The 18,736-nt window shown below is 40.2% G+C and overlaps 2 protein-coding genes across 3 annotated transcripts in view; both read left to right on the forward strand.

Moving 5' to 3' along the window:
• The window catches only part of LOC110074069 (cystathionine beta-synthase-like protein), a 41,136-nt gene extending 38,745 nt beyond the window's left edge, over positions 1 to 2,391 (forward strand). For both annotated transcript variants that reach the window (XM_020783926.3, XM_020783925.3), the window contains exon 16: positions 481 to 2,391. In XM_020783926.3, coding sequence (XP_020639585.2) covers positions 481 to 590 — 110 coding nt within the window. In that variant the 3' untranslated portion in view covers positions 591 to 2,391. The remainder of the gene's footprint in view (positions 1 to 480) is intronic.
• A 10,372-nt stretch (positions 2,392 to 12,763) lies between these two features.
• Positions 12,764 to 18,736, forward strand: part of LOC110074034 (cystathionine beta-synthase) — a 32,421-nt gene continuing 26,448 nt past the window's right edge. Inside the window, exon 1 of the mRNA XM_072994182.2 lies at positions 12,764 to 12,852. The gene's annotated coding sequence lies outside the window, so the exon portion shown is untranslated. The remainder of the gene's footprint in view (positions 12,853 to 18,736) is intronic.

An 18,736-nucleotide genomic window follows, 5' to 3' on the forward strand; every position in this document is an offset into this window, starting at 1 on the left:
AGAACTATAACTTGAGTCCTAGACCTCAGTTGTACCAGGGAAAACTCTTGTAAATGTGATTTTCAGATCATTTATGTATATATTTATCGTAGGTGTTTACTGCTTTTCCACATATCAAGGCTCCAAATGGGATGTACATTAGATGAAAAGAAACATTCTTCAAAATCAGATTTAAAACAATCTTAAAAGCTACTTTTGAAAAAGTGCATAGTTGAGCAGGGTCTGAGAGACTAGAAGCCACGTGTACACCTTGTACTTTGGTGATACCGAAGATAGGATCTTGTAAACACTGTGGGGTCAGTGTTTCCCTGAGAGGAAAAGTTGAAGGCATATTTCTTTGACCAAGCTGGGGACATATGGTAAGATGGTCACTGGAGGAAGAGTGAGGGAATAGCACGCAAATATAGTAATATTTTGAAGATGGATCAGGTTTGGATTTGGATCCATACATTAATTTTGTTGTGTTCTTCTCTCTTTTAGATCACAGTGATGGCAAATCCAGCAAAAGACAAATGGTGTTTGGAGTTGTCACAGCAATTGACTTGCTTAATTTTGTGACTACTCGGGAAGAGCAAAGGAAGGCAACCTAACTTCATCAAGCACATGGGTAGAAGATGCTTTCGTGGTTTCTTCTCATCCACAACCTCCCTCAACTGTTTTGTCTTTTCCCTTGTTGTATCGTTGAAAAAATTTTCAAAGTTATTGTTTTGCTCTCAATAAACTGAACATATTTCACTGGAGGATCACACCACAGTATATGGCACAGATCCACACAGTGGTCCTGAGTTTGGCTGGTTTTCAGTGAGAGGTTGCCTGTCCTGCACAGGCAAGCTTTAATCTGTTGCTACCAGTGAAACTGAAGGATCAAGAGCCACATGATGGTTGGTGTGATCAGACTGTTGACAATATGGGGAGCTCTTGAAGGCACACTTACCCTGCTTATATGGCCAATAATATACCTGGAAACCTTTTCCTCCAATCACTGTTTCACTGAAATTAAATCTGGGAGTGATACAGAGGTGGTTTTTGACAATCCTACTCCTGCTGCAGCTTGATAAATGTCAAGCCTACTGCTTGTCTTTGTAGTAAAGGTCCAGGAAGATAATATATCCGTGTCCTGCCACAAACTTCACAGGAAGACAGCTTTCGTATTTGTCCAGCAGCTGGATTAAAATGTTATTCTACCCATGCAGTAGGCAGGTGGTCAGGATACATATTCTGTCTTCTGTGAGTTGCCAGCTGTTGAGACCTTTGCTTAGAGCCAGGGGCAAGCACAAATGTCTTAACTGTGCACTAGATGCATGTTTGAACTGAATCACCTTAAAAGGCCTCAAAACACTGGAATTAAACACCCAATATTCTGTCCTTCCCTCTTTCCTACTTGCTAATGTCCTTAATGTCCTCTCTACTTACCCTGGCCAAATTGAGGAGATGTGGACTGTCGGGGTTGGGGGGAGTTAAATTTTGCTAACACAGCAAACAAGTAGAATGGGGAAGGTTTTCCACCAGTAAATGGGTAGGCTGGCTCTACCAATCACTCCAGTGTACACTTACTTTGTGTTAATGCTTTGCATTCTGAATCACTTTGTACAAAATTTTTGCAAGGGAATTGCATCTGCAGCAGTATGAAATAATACTGTGATTTCTCTTTTGCTTTATGAGCGTGATTCTGCCAGATATAACGTGAAGATTCTGGGTTTTATAAACAGTAGAATGTCTATATTTTGCAAAGACCAAATCAAATTTTCTGTACATTAATTCTAATCTTAAATTGTTTATTGGTGTGTCTTAGTGCAATTGTATGCATACATTCTTTAAATAGTCTAGCTTTATGTTACAGTATAGTCTCTGTTTTGCACATGGATGAGGGAAAATATTGCATTTTGTTATTTAAAAGTATATTTGGTTCTAAAACCTTCAGCTGTAATGTGAGATAGTGGCAAATATTTGACTTTGCATTTACTTACATTAATTTGTCTATCCAAACTGAACTTCTTTTTCCTTTGGTGGCTTTCTGTAACTTCCATTGGAAGCTTTTAAGAAGCATGTTAAATAACTGTAATATTTCCAGTCTTAGTGTCAGAAAACCCTCATTGCCACAGTATAATTACACAGTTACATGTGTGAAAGCTTACTTATATAAAACTCAGATTTGCATACCAAACTTCTCACTGGGCCCCATGTTTATGTAATGAAGAGTTTGGTCCTGTTTGTAATGAAGAAAAGTAGCCTCAAAGTGCTTGCTTGGCATTCAGCATTCTAATCTTGTGAGCATTAGCATTTTGTGCTCTCCAGGACTGTGAAAAGGAAATTTGAAAAACTGTTCATGCATCTTTTGTGTTCCAAATCCAGTGTAAAGACTTGAATTAAAAATTGTTTCTGACAAACTGACCAGATCAGCAGCTTTGCTTTACCTTACTTGAAAACACTTTTGAATGCAGGATCATAGAAGTATCATCAGTTACTTGTTGAGATACAGCGAAACAGAGATATCTGTATGAAATACAGTATTTTCTTTTTTAGAGCTACTTTTGGCTTCTACAAAAGGCTATTTCATGCCTGAAGCAAGCTTTAAATACCAAATTGCTTGCCCCTGAGGCATGTGTAACAGTTATCTGCCTTTCCCTCCCCCTCCAAATCAAATATTTCTCAGGAGGAGCCTGGGAGGCACCAGTTGCCCCCTTCTGGCATAGAGCAACCATCAATGGGCGTCCATCACTGGACTGTGCTAGAAAGTTTAGCGCTAAGCAGCTGTCTGTCTCAAAGCCAAAGACTTTCTTCTCAGAAGCACACAAACAGCCATAAAACATGAAATCTGAAATGGAAGCTGATTCATGGTTCTGTGGCTATGACAGTGATAGTAACCCCATTTGGGTTCTCAGAACCAACTGGTTCATTGTTTTCATAATTTTTATTTAAATTATTTCCACCTATGGACGTGCATCTTTAGAAATTGGCCATCTTCATCTGGTGAATCTGGCTGGGTTGCACATTGGTTCTCTCCTGCACAGACCCAGACTTGGAATTAGTTATACAAATACGTGTCTCCTAAAATGGAGAGAAATAGTATCCAGCCCAGGCATGTTCACCAGATTAGGATCAGTTTCCAAAGATTTTTGTATACCCCTGGAGGGTGGGCTAGAATAGTGGTCCTGAAACTTTGGCCTCCCAGATGCTATGGATGTCAACTTCAAGAAGCCCCAGTCAGCTTGGCTAAAGGGCAAGAATTATGAGCACTGAAGTCCAAAACACATGAAGAGCCAAAAGTTGTGAGCCACTGGCCCTTTTCTCCTTGTACCTCTTTAAATGACTGCACTGTGGTGTTTCTGCACTCATGGATGTTTTTGGGTCATGTTGCCTTCCACATTTCCATCTAGTGTGGGAACATCTTGTAGCCTGAGTAGCTAATTCACAAACTTTGTGCTGGTGCATCCAATTATTGAGGATATGGACAGCAGTATCTGACAGTTCCAGTTTCAGAAGGGCTGTGAATCCACTCCAAGTTTTAGTCTAAACTTTACAAGAATTGTCCAAGGTGCTGAACCTATTTGGAATCTCTGTCGCCATTAGATTGGCCTTTCAAGAGGAAAGAATCTACTGGTGGTGTCTCAGAATGGCAAGGATTTATGGCAGTCTTAAGGGATCGTGAGATGTATAGTTCTTTGAGAGATTTCTTATATAGAGCCTAGTAGGCATGATAGCCTGAGACTTCCATGAACTACAGTATTGCCACTCCTAGGTACCACCAGGAGCAGTTTCTTCCTTTTTGCAAGGCCAATATAATGGCATTAGAAGTCCACATGAAGGTGAGAAGAGCACCTGTTTAAACTACCATTTGGGGACTGCATCTCCCAAGATTCTGTCTGGGGGAAAGAGCACTTACATCCCTATAGGATTCATAAAGTTGGATAGCTCCTGTAGAGGGCAGACTAAAACCTGAAGTGGGTTCACAGTACCTCTGAAATTGGAATCCCCTGCTGCCATTAATTGTAGGGAACAGTTCTTGAACATCTCCACTACAGAGGTCATATGGAGGAGCTTATTTTCTAGGTGCAGTAAGATGATGTGGTTGGTTTTGTTTGTTTTGCTTTTCTTTTCTTTTGCAAAAGGGCGACCCTAGTGGGATGGTGAATAGCCCAGAAGATGCCTTTTTATTCTAGGGCACACATGGAGATAGATATGATTAATTAAAAACTGGACTAGCCTACTCATGTGTAGATAAAACAATGTGACCAAGCTGAGCACAGCATGTTCCCTGCTGTACTTACTCTGTAGATAAGTAAAGGACTTCAGTCCACAGCTTATTGGCTTACACAGTAAGTAATAAATATCCCCTTAGAAAATAATTCTGTCTCTTTACCTTTCAATTGCTGCGTTGACTGGGAAGATTAAAGATTAAGAGGAAAATTACACGTATTTCCTAAAATCATCAGAAGTACTTTAACTAGAACAGTTGAAAAATAAATGTTAGATTTTATAGATTATTGCACCATTTATTAATTTCACTGGCATAATTTTTCAACAATAAACTGCCTAATAAATATAAATTCTGCTAATCAATATTGGCAGTTTGCCTGGAAAACTTGGGATGAAGAATGGAAAGTTTTCCTCTAGGTTTAATGATGAGAAGTTGGAATGTTTTGTGTCAGAACCATAATGCAGTATTACCAAAACTTGCAGGAATGTTTACCTGGAGGGCACCTACCTGTAAATTTACAGGAAAGGAAGTAGAATAGATCAATAGTGAAATGCACAATTAAACATGCTGGGGGTCAAGCTAAACATTAAGTAGACATGTATTTTTTTCTGATTAAACTTAGTTTTTCCTGCTCAAAAAAGATTTCCTTGGGAGGTTATGATGATGATTTCTCTGATTTATATTTATTCCTTATTCATGAGAGTTCAAGGCTGTTCAATGTGTAACTCAGCAACTAGAGTTGCAAATTAAGCCTGTGTTTACTTCCCAGTGACCAGTTATAAAACAAATGTAAGACTCACAGTAGAGGAAAATATAGGACAAATTTTTACTGTGTGCACCTCCTAAGCATATTGTTTGACCTTGTGCACTCATGGAAGAGGTCTTTGAGCCACCTCTGCACTCATACGTTTCTGCAGCAACCACCATCTGAAAAGAGACCTTGACTGCAGCAGAAGGAGGCTGGTATCACATGAACAGTCAAATACCACCAAGAAACCACAGCAGCCATAGACTTCAGTGCTTCCCAGTCAATCAAAATGTGACCTCAGTCTGAGCTGTAGCAAACTCACATTATCAAATTGCCAACCAGGGGTACTCACTTGTGTGTGCCTCTTGTCCAATGGGGAAAGCTGCAAAGGCGTGTATACACAACAGTTTCCTGATAGGCAAAAAGTCCTTGTATGGGCCCAGCAGGACTCACTCCATGTGGAATCCAGGAACCAATCACCAACCCATCCCTGGCTGTGGCCATGCCAGAGAACATCACATACATGGGGTGTGGTCCATGTACAGAGAACACTTCAGACAAAAGATGTCATGAAACAGAAGATGGAAAAAGATGGGCTGCTGCCTTTAAATTTGCAGCCACAAAACGTGTTGATGGCGTTGAACACAGATAACTTTAACATTCAGTTGGTACTAGACAAACACACGTAGGATAGATGTAGGACCAGATCTGGACATGCTAAAATCCTGAACTCCATCACCTTTTTACAGGGCCAGTAATCGCAAATATACAGTGGTACCTCAACTTACGAACTTAATCCGTTTTGGAACGACGTTCGTACGTTGAAAAGTTCGTAAGTCGAAGTACCATTTCCAATTGAAATGCATGGGAACGGAATTAATCCATTCCAGCATTTCAAAAGGCAAAAACGCAGGGGGAAAGGTGCCGATAGCGGTGGTGGGGACCCCAAAGGAGGTCTCCCAGGGCCTGCCCGCCACCATGGGAGACCTCCCTGGGAGTCCCTGCTGCCATGATCGGCAGGGCTTCCCCCCCCCCCGACATCAGAGGAAGCCGTTTGAGACCTCCAAACCCAAAAAGGCAGCAAGAAAAGAATTTCCAGCCCTTTCTCCCTGCCTTTTTGCAGGGAGCCATTTACGAATGGCTCCATTTGCAAAAAATGGCATTGACTTGCGAACGGAGCCTCGACCTCGTTCGTAGGTTGAGCTCCGTTCGCAAGTCGATGCCAAATTTTGCCAACACAGCCATTCGTAAATCGAAAAGTTCATATCTAGGGACATTCGTAAGTCGAGGGTTGACTGTAAACATAAACACACTCTTCCAGTATGTCTATGTATAAGATATATTCACCCTAGCCTCAATACCTTTGTCTAGAAAAATTATGTCTTCATTTTCTGTCAATGTGAGCTGTGCCTCAGTGAAGCTTTCGGAGTCAGGTCGTTCCCCGAAAAACTGAAGCAGGCAGAAATGCAGAATGTGGAGCTTTTCCTACTCCAGCAAGAGATGAGGGGTGCTTTAATTTGAGTTCTGCCTATCATTCAGTCTTTATAAATAGAGAAGCCTAGTTAGAAACTGGTGTGAAATTCCACAAAATTTAGTGCTCTGGGTGTTGTTGTATCAGTTTTGCCTCCACCCAGTTTTCTGCCAAACAACAGGGACAAGAAAATGTTAAATACAATGCATGCTTCTTTTCTTCACATGATTTATTTTCCACATTCCATGGCACAAAGCATGCTCTGTTTTCATTTTACAATGTGGGCTTGGCCTGCAACAGACAGATAAGGGTTATACAACCTTATAAAATTAATTGTACTGTTGTCTGTGCTGTGCCAAGACCTTGAGATTAACATGTGGTGCTTCTGTGGTGTGACAGGTGTGTCTCCACACTCTCACATACCTCCTTACACATTTTCAACCATTGATTAAAAGCCAGTGATATTTCAATGTTGGACAGAAAGGATTGAAAGATCTCCCTTTGTATTGCAATTTAAGTTGTAGGCAATTCAACCAGTTTCTGACATCATGGCAAGATCTTGGGTTGCAGATCTTGAAGGAAAGCAAGGATCTTTTTATTACTCGCATGCTGTGAAATAATTCCATCTATTGCTTCCTGAAAAATCAACTGCTATAAAGTACAAAAGAGCAGCAGATTGGGTCATTTTTTGTTTGTTGATCAAGTTGGTAACTTTGCTTCAGATCCCACAGCTTTGATTGATAGTACCATTTGGTATATCCCCATGACAATGATCTCCACACTTTATTTTAGATTTGAAATGGTCATAATCATCACTATCATCCTCGCTATCATTATCATTGTCAAGAGACAGGGAAATAGGGGGATGGTGGCTTTAGTTGCCCTTTGAAATAGAGTCTAGTTTTAGCTTGTTCCTGGGATGAACTGGCCAAAAGAGTGGGGACAAATTGCCAGTTAATTGTAAGGTTCTGCCATCTATGTTCTTGTTTGCATGAGAAGGAATTTTCAAGGCTACAAACTCGGGACTGGTATGAGCTAATTAGCAGAACTACTGTAGTTTCAGCTGAAGAGAAGGAGGGGGAGAAAGTGATGTTACTTTGGAGAAGTTACTTTTTTAGAGAACGTTTGGGGTGATTCGAGGCCTGATTGCTGCATTCTCTTGAAAGGTCTGGAAAGTGGGATGATAGGTATAAAAATGGAACAAGAATTTGCCTAGTTTAGCCTAATCTCTTTTAGGAGAATGCTATGCTCACTTGCTGCTTTGTTACTTGCTTTGTACTCTTTACATTCTGGAACCATGCTGAAATTCTGCTGATTGTAATAGCTCGGAATAGTTAATTTTCTGTAGGACTGTTCTGAAATTACCTTTGCCTCAGTATCTTTTGAATGTTTATATGCTCCATACCTTTTTTATTGCTTTTCGATTTTTGAAACCATTTTTGGAACTTAATTCTTTTTTACTTCTTTTAACAACATTGTCAATAAAATAATAAAATTTTACAGCAGTTTGGTTATTTAGAGAAAAGAGAGTTGTCTGGTGCCAAACAAGGCCCTACCTTGACCACCTACTGGATTCCTTATATTTTGTGCATAATTTGGTATTTCTACCTATCAGTCTTGATGTGCAGGCTTAAATGCTTAAACCTTTGAATTTTTGGTAACTCCCTGGCATACTGTGAGAGGGTATTAGGCAGGAAGATTTACTCCAACCATTAGTATATGTGGGTCTGAAATTGACCCACATCAGGGAAATTAGGGCAGTGTGGCTAAATGGTTAGTATGGGCTGCTCTGACTTGGCCGTAACGTTGATAATGTAGTTCTGCCTTCTGCTATATCAAAATTATTGTAATCTAAAATTCATTGGCTGAAATCCTGTTGCATAGTTATGTAAACAGTACAACTTTTGGACATAAATTGCTACAAGTTAAGACATCGCTGTAGATGTAATTGTTGGACACTGAGTCACACTACTCAGTCACAGTACTGGATATGCAACAGATAGTGTGTACAGACACTTCTTGACCTACAGTAATGCACTTCCAAAAGTTGTACGGTTTGTTTAGCTGTGCAACAGGATTTCAACTATTATGTCTAAGTTATCCTTAGATTTTGAATTTTGAGAAGTTCTTCTCAGGAATCAACTAAAGAGCATTTTCAGGCATTTTCACCAAACAACATTGAATAGGTACAGCTCTTCTCATTTTTCAGAGGATCACTTTATATCTATCTACCAACTAGTTCTTAATAATAAGGAGGTTGGGTGGGGCAAAAAATGTCAGCCTATTTTAGCTTCAAGCTCTTGCCAAACCTTCAGAGATATACTTTAGTCATTTGGAATGGGGGAAAACTGTACAAAAGCTGGGAATCCCCCAAACAATGATCTCATGGGGGAAAGATGCACCTGAGGAACCCCCAAAGGGCTGGAGTCAGCCACATGGCCAGAGTTTCCCCACTCCTGACCTCCAGCATGCAGCTGTTGCATGGAGTTACGAATTTCCTACAATCAAGCAATGTCATCCACATGTGAAATCAGGCTCCATGCAGACACTGCAGCATCACATAGACTACAGACGGAGCAGATAACTCAGCTAAGTAAGTCAAGGCATAGACTACAGACTGAATCAAACATTGGTTTATATGGTCAATGAATTCATTAGGGATGATTAAAGATAACTTACAAACAGTGTTAAACAAGCATATAGAAAATCTACTCTGTGAAAAATGTGAGAAAGAGTTTCTTCCAGTAACTGATGACTCGTGCCTACCAACTAGTGTAATTGTCCAGGGCAATGATCCATAACCAAACGGACATACGTAGCTTGAACATATTTCTTGCATCAAAGGTCAAAAATTTTCATGAAGTTGACTGTGGTTTCAATTCTGTTTTAGCTATCACCTCACACATGGCAGTGCCAGGGCTTAGGGCACCAGCTGCGGTTCCAGACCACTGCTATATTTCTTCCAATTGCCCACATGAAAAGACAAATCTTCAGAGTGAGCAAGGCTAGAGGAGGAAAACCTTTGGTGTGTTTGTGTGTGTAAAATGGCTTCTATCTCCATTCACTCCCAGCTGGCATCAGGACTCCCTGGCTCAGTGTGAAAGTGTTTGTTTGTATGTTGCTCTAAAGCAGTGGTCCCCAACCTTGGGCCTCCAGATGTTCTTGGACTTCAACTCCCAGAAATCCTGGCCAGCAGATGTGGTGGTGAAGGCTTCTGGGAGTTGTAGTCCAAGAACACCTGGAGGCCCAAGGTTGGGGACCACTGCTCTAAAGGACTCCTCTCTCTATCCAGGCTTTTTATCATGTTATCATAAGGGCCACTACGCTATCCAGGTCAGGGCAAGGAATGGAGCACCTGCATCACAATTCCTAATACTTCTTGTTGCACTAGCCCTGATAGCAGCACATAGCCTGTTAAAAATAACTCTTCTCTTCCAACCCTTCTTGCCTCTTGGACACCATAAGGGCCCAATCACTGCTCTTAGGTTTTTGGCCCTGAAATCTCAGGAAACCAGCTTCTGCTGACTTGGTGTGGTGATTCTGCCCATGCTAGACAGTCATGCACAAATATTGTAAATTGTACTGCTAATGAGTGTGAATGCCTGAATTACTATATACATGCATAGCCTGAGAACTATTATGACCGGTAGCTGGATGATAGAAACTTGAATGCAGAACTGACTGTTGACTGATTGGTACAATTGGAATGTTTTGGCAGTGAGGCAAATGAGAGTCAGTCTGTTTTGAGAGTGAGGGTTCAGCTACACGGAGAGGGGGGGAATGCAAAGGGATCAGCTGTGAAGTAGCACTTGGGAAGTCAGATTTCCCTTGGTGAATTTGCTTTAGCTAATTACATAGAAGTCTGGAGGGGGGGGAGGATGAGGACATTAACATTGTTTGCAGATTGTTAATTTTTAGCTGGCTGGACTGGTTTTAAATACAATGGCTGCAAACCTGTCCACATTGGCTCAAGTGATCACACCATCCAAATGGATGTGAATGCATTCACTTTCACAAAAAACAAACAAAAAACCAGAAACCCAGAAGCACCTTGTTGTAGACTGGTTCTTACCCACCCCTGGCTCCCATGATATCTGGTTAGCTAAATTTTCCTTCATAATCAGTTGACTTAGAGTTTTAGCTCAGCTCCCCAGTCCTGCACAGTCCTGCCACTGTACCATCACAAGGGCCATTCTGTCCGAGGACAATATGGGAACTATATTGTGTTCTAAATTTTTTGCCATGAAGGTCAAGGATTTGGATGTTGCTGACCTGCAGTTCTACTACATGCTCTTGGTCATATGATGCTATCCCATAAAAAAGGTTCTAATGAAGAACCAAGAGCTCAGTACAAGACATATTCAAACACGCATGCTTAGTCATGATGTAGACTGCAATTCATAATACTCTACCAACATAGACTAGGGCCCCCATATTGGGACCCCACATCATTTTTCATGAGGAAATCAGTTCTACATCTAGGTGCTTTCAGCCTCCAAATGTAAACAGGAGCTAGAAAGGAGTTGTTTCAAGCAGAATATTGGTATTGCCCCCCCCCCAATCAGATGCAGCACATTCTGGATTGGGCCAGCAGGGTAACTTTTTCTTCACAAAAAGAAGTGGTCTGGCTAAGCACATTTGTTACAGTGGGGTCTTGACTTGAGAACTTAATCCGTATTGGAAGGTGGTTCTCAAATCAAAAAGTTCTCAGGTCAAATCTGCATTTCCCATAGGAATGCATTGAAAACCATTTGATCCGTATCTGCTCTTTTCCGTCCATAGAAACTAATGGGAAGCTGCTATTCTGCCTTCGACCACTAGAGGGGGATATTTTGTTTCTTTTTTTTCTTAGGTCAAGAAAGGTTCAGGGAAGGCAGGGAAAATACAGTCCAGGCAGTACCAGGCAGTCCGAAGACTGTCTCCCAATCCACTCTCTAAACGCTGGGAGGAGTGAGGAAGCAGACAGGCACCCTTTTCACTGGCCAACAGTTAACTGAAAGTTCAAATTTTGCACTTTCCCTGCCTCCCACGTGGTTTTTTTTCAGTTCTTAACTCAAATCTAAGTATGTAAGTCAAGTCAATATTTTCCTATGAGAGTGGTTCTTAAGTCAAAATGTTCTTAACTCAAGCCGTTCTTAAGTCAAGACCCCACTGTACTTAACATTAACTGAAACCCTGTTGCTTAGTATAGTATGTTGCAGCCCATTCAATTAGTGGGGATCTGATGAGTCTGCTCCTCTAACAATTCTGTTGATTCAGTTGGGCCTGTTCTAGTTGCAACTTACTATGTTAAAGCAGGTCACCATTAGAGGAGACCCACTTGAATCAATGGACCCTGAGAAGGAGTTGACTCACCAAATGTCCACTGATTCATTGAGCCTACTCTTACGTATATGACTAACTGCACTAAGCAATGGGATTTCAGCCACTATTAAATAACGTTACATGCAGCTTGGCCCTAAGTGAGTTTGGCTGCCACCTTGTAGCAACACAACTGAATGCAAGAGCCTCTAACATTTCTCTTGTCCCTTTTTATTTTCCAGTCAGAGGCAAAACCTGGAATACATTTCTGTTGTTCAGCGGGCTCTTTGGCAAATGTCAAATAGTCTTGCATTTTCCTAGTTAGGGACAACAGAATATGTTTGATTCCTTGTAATGACATGGCCATTGACTCCACAGTATTTCAAAAAGTGAATCCTAGTCAGGTGCTAGGTGTGGATATTGTCAAAAATTGTGGATTAATTGTATCTGCATCTACAACCTGATCCCTGTCCTATCATATGGTCATCACATGCATTCTGAGAAGATCTCAGAAGCAAGACAATAGAAAGAGCACCACTTGAAAATATTTTAAACTTGCAAATTATACATTTGGTTAATACATAGCATGCAATGATGACTCAGCTTTCTTCTATGTTAGAGGCACAAAATCAGTTCCATGTCACATGGGAGAAATTTTTTTATCTTCTTTTTTCAATTGTGGTACACACACACGTATTAAATTATCCTTTTTCTTCCTTTTGTGTGTGTGTGTGTGTGTGTGTGTGTGTGTGTGTGTGAGAGAGAGAGAGAGAGAGAGAGATTTTTAAAAAGCATATCCCTGTCTTTGTCATATAACATGGTTAAAGATCCTAAGAGCCTGAGCAATTCAAAGCTTTGTTTGTTTAATGCACCTGAAAAACAATTTAAAACGGATAACAACTACTGTAATCAAGTAGAGGAGTTTGTATCCCACCTGCCATGTCCCACCAATCACTGCTATTGTCAGGAAGGGAGCATTTTAAATATGATCAAGCAAATGGGACAAAAGGAGCCAATCACTGTCCTCTGTATGATGCCCTGTGCTAGCTTATTGGCTCCCTGAATCATAGATGCAGATATAAACGAGCAGCGGAAAGCTTTTGAAGCAGTAACACTGAACTACCTGGGAGACAGGTAATTTTCTTTTGAGAGCTTGTTGCTTATGTTTGTCTTTAGTAGGTGTGATAACATTTGGTGTAGATGTTATATTACTTGCAGGTTCTTTGAGCTTGTATGCTGTTTATGGATTTCCTAGCTTGAAGAGGTGTACGAAATACTAAATTGGGCATTTTAAAATAAAGTACAAGCTCTGAGATTTTATAGTGGGAATAGAAGAGGGAACAGGAAATGTTAGTGTATTTAAATTCCTTTTTCTTTCAACTTGGTGTAATTTAACAGATTTTGTAACAAAATGGGAGTATTTGTTAGGTTATATCAATGCCTCTTTCAGTTGAAAAGACTGAATTATCACAGTCTTCTGTTATCTCTCTATGTAAACATTAACTAAGGTCTCCTGTGAAACAACTTGAATCTGCTTCTCCATCTTTTAACTTCTGCTTTTCATATCTGTTTAGATGATACAGTATTTTATCCCTTCTTTGTGATTTCTTACAATATAATTATTCTGTACAAAATTCATTTCACATTGAGCTTTGCAGATAGAATTGTGTTTACATTGCTATCTGTCTAAGCACAGAAATCAATGGATAAATATTTAAGATAGGATTTTTTAATATTTACTTGAAACAATTACTGTTATGTTATACTACAGAAAAGAGATGTGTGCTGTACACATATTGACTATTAACTTCATATATTCATATTTAGCCACATTGCATATCTGACAGCATGAATAAAAATCAAATGTTTTAAAACTTTATTTTTTAAATCTTTTCCTAAGGTGAGTATATGAAGAGTAGTCGAATACATACTATACAAGATGGTTGATTGTTTTTCCTGGGTGTAAGTACATAAATTATGAGCAGGAACTTAAGTAGGAAAGGAATCTTCTGAAGTTAAAAAGTGTTAAATGATTTCCAGACAGATAATTCAAGAATATAACCTGGAATGTCAAAATGTTATCTTAACAAGATGGTAAAACTTAGAAAAGTGTACGTTATGTCTTACAATCTTGCCTCTTTTAAGATCCTAACCTTTGACTTAGTTTTGAACATACTGCCGCATCTTATTACAAGAAACCACTTATAAACATTAGGAGCCAGTCCCTGTTTTAAAAGAGTCTTACATTCATTTGCCTCTGTATGTAATATTATAGAGTATTTCTTAGAAGGCTTGTTACAAATCATTCTTTCTGTTTCAAGAGAGGAATATGAACTCGAGTCCAGTGCTGATAGTACAGTATTTAAACCCAATTCCTGGAGGTAGAAATTTTTCATTGGCATAGAACTCTATCTGCATAGAATTATATATTTTGCATATGTTCAAACACAAGGAGACAACAACTTTTTTGTTCAGGCAGGCTTTCCCTTAAATGACTGGTTGACCAAGGTGTCCCCCCCCCCCCCATCATTTTTGGCTGTGTTTTGCTTGTGTTTGTAATTTTCCTCTTGTGAGTTTTAATAATTTAATGATTTTTAATATTGTAATAATTTATTATTTTGCTGTTGACTTTGTTTATTTTAATATCATAAACTGCCTTGGATTCTCTAGGAGAAATGCGGTATATACATATGTAAAATAAACTAAATACATTTGAATATGTGAGGAGGAGCTCAGTCATTAGTTATTTGGGATTCCTTCTCTGTTCTCTTTATTAGTGGAACACTGCCATCCACTGCTGTTGATCAGCAGTTTCTGTTTAATAAGTATCTCGATAAGGATACAAGGCCTGTTGAAGATGTTCTAAACTTGAAGGCCAACATCTCTTTAAACCAAAATTGGACAGTGGTGGTCCTCCAGATATTTTTCAATTGCATCTCCATTTAATCCTCACCAGTGGGTACACTAGCTGAGAATGATAGGAGTTTTAGGTGAAAATAATCAGGAAGGCTGATCATCCTTCCTTCAGAATCCTACTCAGGCCACTTATATTGTTCTCTTAAAACCCAGCTTGTTGAATAGCTCAGTGGCTGTGGAGCTGGAGTTTGGTTCTAGCAGTAGAGCCAAAGCTCATAGATTTTATGAAGCAATAAAAGCATGACATCTTAGTTGCCTGGTAACTAAGCCGGTAAAAGGGCATCCTAGCTTCAATTATCTGTGCTTTTGTAAGCAGCAACCTCCTGTTTGCCTTAGTGCAAGGTGTTGTGAGACTACATTTGAAGGTAGTCCAGAAAGCCTCAGCTAGTTTATTTATTTTATTTTATTTTATTCATTTGATTTATATCCCACCCACCTGCAAGATTTGCAAACTGGAGGACTGAGCAGGGCAAGGATATGTTGGTGCTCTGCTGTCTTTACTAGATCCCAGTTCACTTCCCTCTCCACCACCTTCAAAAAGTTTTTAATTTCATAGACTTTTTACTAATACATGAATTTATCACAGGCCCAGACAAGAGAAGTAAAATACATCTTACATGAATTCAGAGAACTGGTGTATCTTCAAAGCCCTTTAAAGCACCATTGAGGTGGCCCTCCTGATATTCTTGATGTTTGCCTGATTCTCTCTCTAGCCGAAACAACAGTTTCTTCCCTTTGTTAGAGTAAAGGTTAGAAATGGTTTGCCAGCCTCTGGAGAATGGCAATACCTCTAATGAATCATATGCTGGTATCCAGGTTCAGTACTGCTGCCTTGAGTGCTTCAGAAATTTCCCCAATTATGGAAGTATTTATTGAATCCGAAACTGAAAAGAAAGCCACAATATTTACAGTATTTTAAAATCCTCATATTTTCTTTAATTGCATTTGCCGGTTAGGCTGGGACATCTAGGGGCTATCTCATGCCCAAAATTTCCACCCAGGGATCATGATATCTGAATGCTCATATATCTCCTCATGTATATTGACCTTGAACATCTTTGATGTGGAACAGTGGTTCCCAGCCTTGGCTAACCTAGGTGTCCTTGAACTGCAACTCCCAGAAACTCCAGCCATCGCAGTTGGTGGCGAAGGCTTCTGGGAATTGCAGTCCAAGAACACCTGGGTTACCCAAGGTTGGGAACCACTGGTACAGAGTGTCCATGTGTCCTCTTCTGTGCAGAACAGTGCTCCATTGTAAGGACTGCCAAAGGATAATCCTATTTTCATAGGTGTTGTCTTTGAAGGTCTGTCTGTTTCAAGCCTGATTTAAAGATAAAGAACCATAAAGAAGGAGGTAGGGCACTTTGAATTTCTGCATCTTCAGTGAGTACCTAGACAGCAGACTAAGCATGTGGATGGGTCGCTCGGTCAGTCTTTACCACCTGAGGGAGAGGCCTTCTCATTCTGTTTGAAACAGAAATGTTATTTTTAATTCTGCAACTGTACATATACATCTGCACATGAAAGTATCTGCAAATTTTATTTTCTCCTTTTCTGGTGATAGGATGCCCCTTTAGGCAATGTGAGAGGACAGAAACAGGCATTACAGATATTGTGTATTTAGGAGAAGAAAAATCCTTGAAGGCTGGTTGGATGCGAGTGTCACATGAGGTGCTTTTCTCATCTCATGTAATTTGCAAATTAGCTTGTTTTGTCTTCTGGTAGGTCTTTACCACGTAAACACTTTAAACCTTCCCTCTCAAACATGAAAGACTACCTCAGTTAGGTCTGTTATGTCTGTTTCTGTACTAAGTGGCCACCCTACTTTGGAGGTCCTGTTCTAAATGACCATGCCAGGTGAGGCGCTGCAAGTAGCTGCTGGAGCCTTTTTGGCAGGTGGCACCTCAGCTCTGGAATATCTTCCTCTAGTAATTCCCTTGCTATAATTTTGGCATCAGATCAAGATTTCCTTATTCATCAGGTTCTCTCGGCCTCCTTCTGCAATGATTCACTTATTTGGTCCCTGCTACGTATATATTTTAGTGCAGCGAACACATCAGTTTTCCTTCAAGGAGGGTGTTCACCAATAAATCAGTTACTCGAGAGGAGGAATCATTCTGGTCCCTAGCCGCCCTAGCATTCCTTTGCAAACGTGCTGTTTTGTGGTCGGTGGTGATCCTTATAGTTTAAAAAGTCTCCAGCTGGGGTCTGTTATCACCTTCACTTGATACTACTTGAGCTTATCTTTGTCCTGTAGGTATGTGACTTTGCTCTCAGTCCATTAGATTAATTTAGCAGGACAGACAGCACCACTTTGCTTAGAAATGCATCGAAAAGGAAAGAAAAAAAAGCTGACAGGTTCAGGAAGATTTAACAATTTCCAGACTCTGTTTAAAAGTCTCATACAAAGTGCAAATTGCGACTTACTTCCAAGCACTGCATTATTTGCTGGCCTGCTGAAGATGCTCCTCTTATTCCTAATAATTTCCCATGTGCTTCTACAAATGGAAGAAAACAATAATAATTAAATCTGGAAAATTGTTGGAACGTCCTCGAATAATGGATGTGATTGTCATCTTTGATCACTTCATGTTGCCTTTTAAAATGCAAAAGTTCATGATGCCAATAGTGTGTCTGGCATTGGTGCCAGGTTAGGTAAATTGGTTAGCATCCCACCCCTTTTGAATTAAGAGCTCCTTGGCTGTGGAATCGCAGCCTCTGGCCAAAACATTAGACAGAGTGAGGCAGCAGCTTCAGGTGGCAGATGCTGTAGGGAGAGAGAGAGAGAGAAGCTTCTGGAAGACAGAACGTATTGCATCTGTCAATACACCCAAGGCCTAAACTGAGGTGTGATGCAGAATGCATCAAGGAACATTCAAGCTAAAGATACCTGTATCCATCACTGCTAACAAAGTCCTTCACAAGGACAGATTTCCAGAAATCAAAGTTGGCCATCACCACTATAACTGACGACATTAGTCCCACCTGGGAACCTGCCAAGCAGTTATCACTTGGCAAGTGTTTGGCAGCTTTTATGGTAAATCTCAGGGCTTAACTGCAAAGAGGGGTAATTACTTCACGAATGAGCTCATGGAAGGTGTATCAAGCATCAGCTGCCTTTTGTTACATATGTGGGAATTTCTGGTTTCCAAATGGACTCTGTGCCTTAGAAGAGGTGGACTTATGCCAGTGTTATCAACAGCAAATTTGGCAAAAGTTCAGTAATGCTGCCCAATGGGAGTACAAGAAAGAAAGGGTGTGTCGGGGGGTGGGGGACTTTGAAAGTACCAAAGGAGTACCTTAAGGAAAAACAAAAAAACAATAGCAAATGTTAGATTCCCAAAATTGTTGGCCAATCTGAAGCATAGTGCAGCTTAACTAAATTGCTTCCACCCAATAGAACAACTGAGGAAAAGAGTGACAAATTCATCCTTCCATCCAAAAATTCCAGGAGCAAAATTATTTTGTGAAGTGCATTTTCAACTGTTAAAAGCAGGATTGGCTGTATCATTCTCTAGCCTAGTGTCCTCCCTGCACCCCAACATTTCTTGCCTGGTATGTTACTTGCCAAAATAGGGCTGGACTGGAACTGATGATACATGTGTAATATTCAAAGGCAAAGAGAATCAGCAAACTGGACGTATAGCTTTATTAGGTGCAGAAGTGGTGGAGTTTGGAAAAATTACTTGTTTGACTAAGTGTGCAAATACACTGCAATTTAATTCATGGTCTTTATTGCATTTGAAATAGCAGTCAGTGCTCCCCAAGGGGATGTGGATTGATTCAGGAGTGTATAGTCCATACTGTATGCAAATGTAACTTACATTTCAGCCCACAACCCCCCTTCTTTCCTTTCTTCCTCTGGTCCCACCTCTGCCAATTTTCCATCCTCTGATCCCTCCTCTACATGTTTGAGGAACTGACAGGGGCATAAATATAGGAAAGACTAATAACAACGACCCAACTTACATATATATGTAAGTTTTATTTTTATTTTTTTTTTAATTGGGAGGACAATTTTTGCAGGGAGGAAAAAATGCAGGGGTGTGATTCTCCGGGTCCTGAACATTGTGCTCTAATTGCCTATGTCAGTGAAACACCA

The sequence above is a fragment of the Pogona vitticeps genome, chromosome 3 (assembly GCF_051106095.1).
Source record: "Pogona vitticeps strain Pit_001003342236 chromosome 3, PviZW2.1, whole genome shotgun sequence".
Classification (NCBI taxonomy): domain Eukaryota; kingdom Metazoa; phylum Chordata; class Lepidosauria; order Squamata; family Agamidae; genus Pogona; species Pogona vitticeps.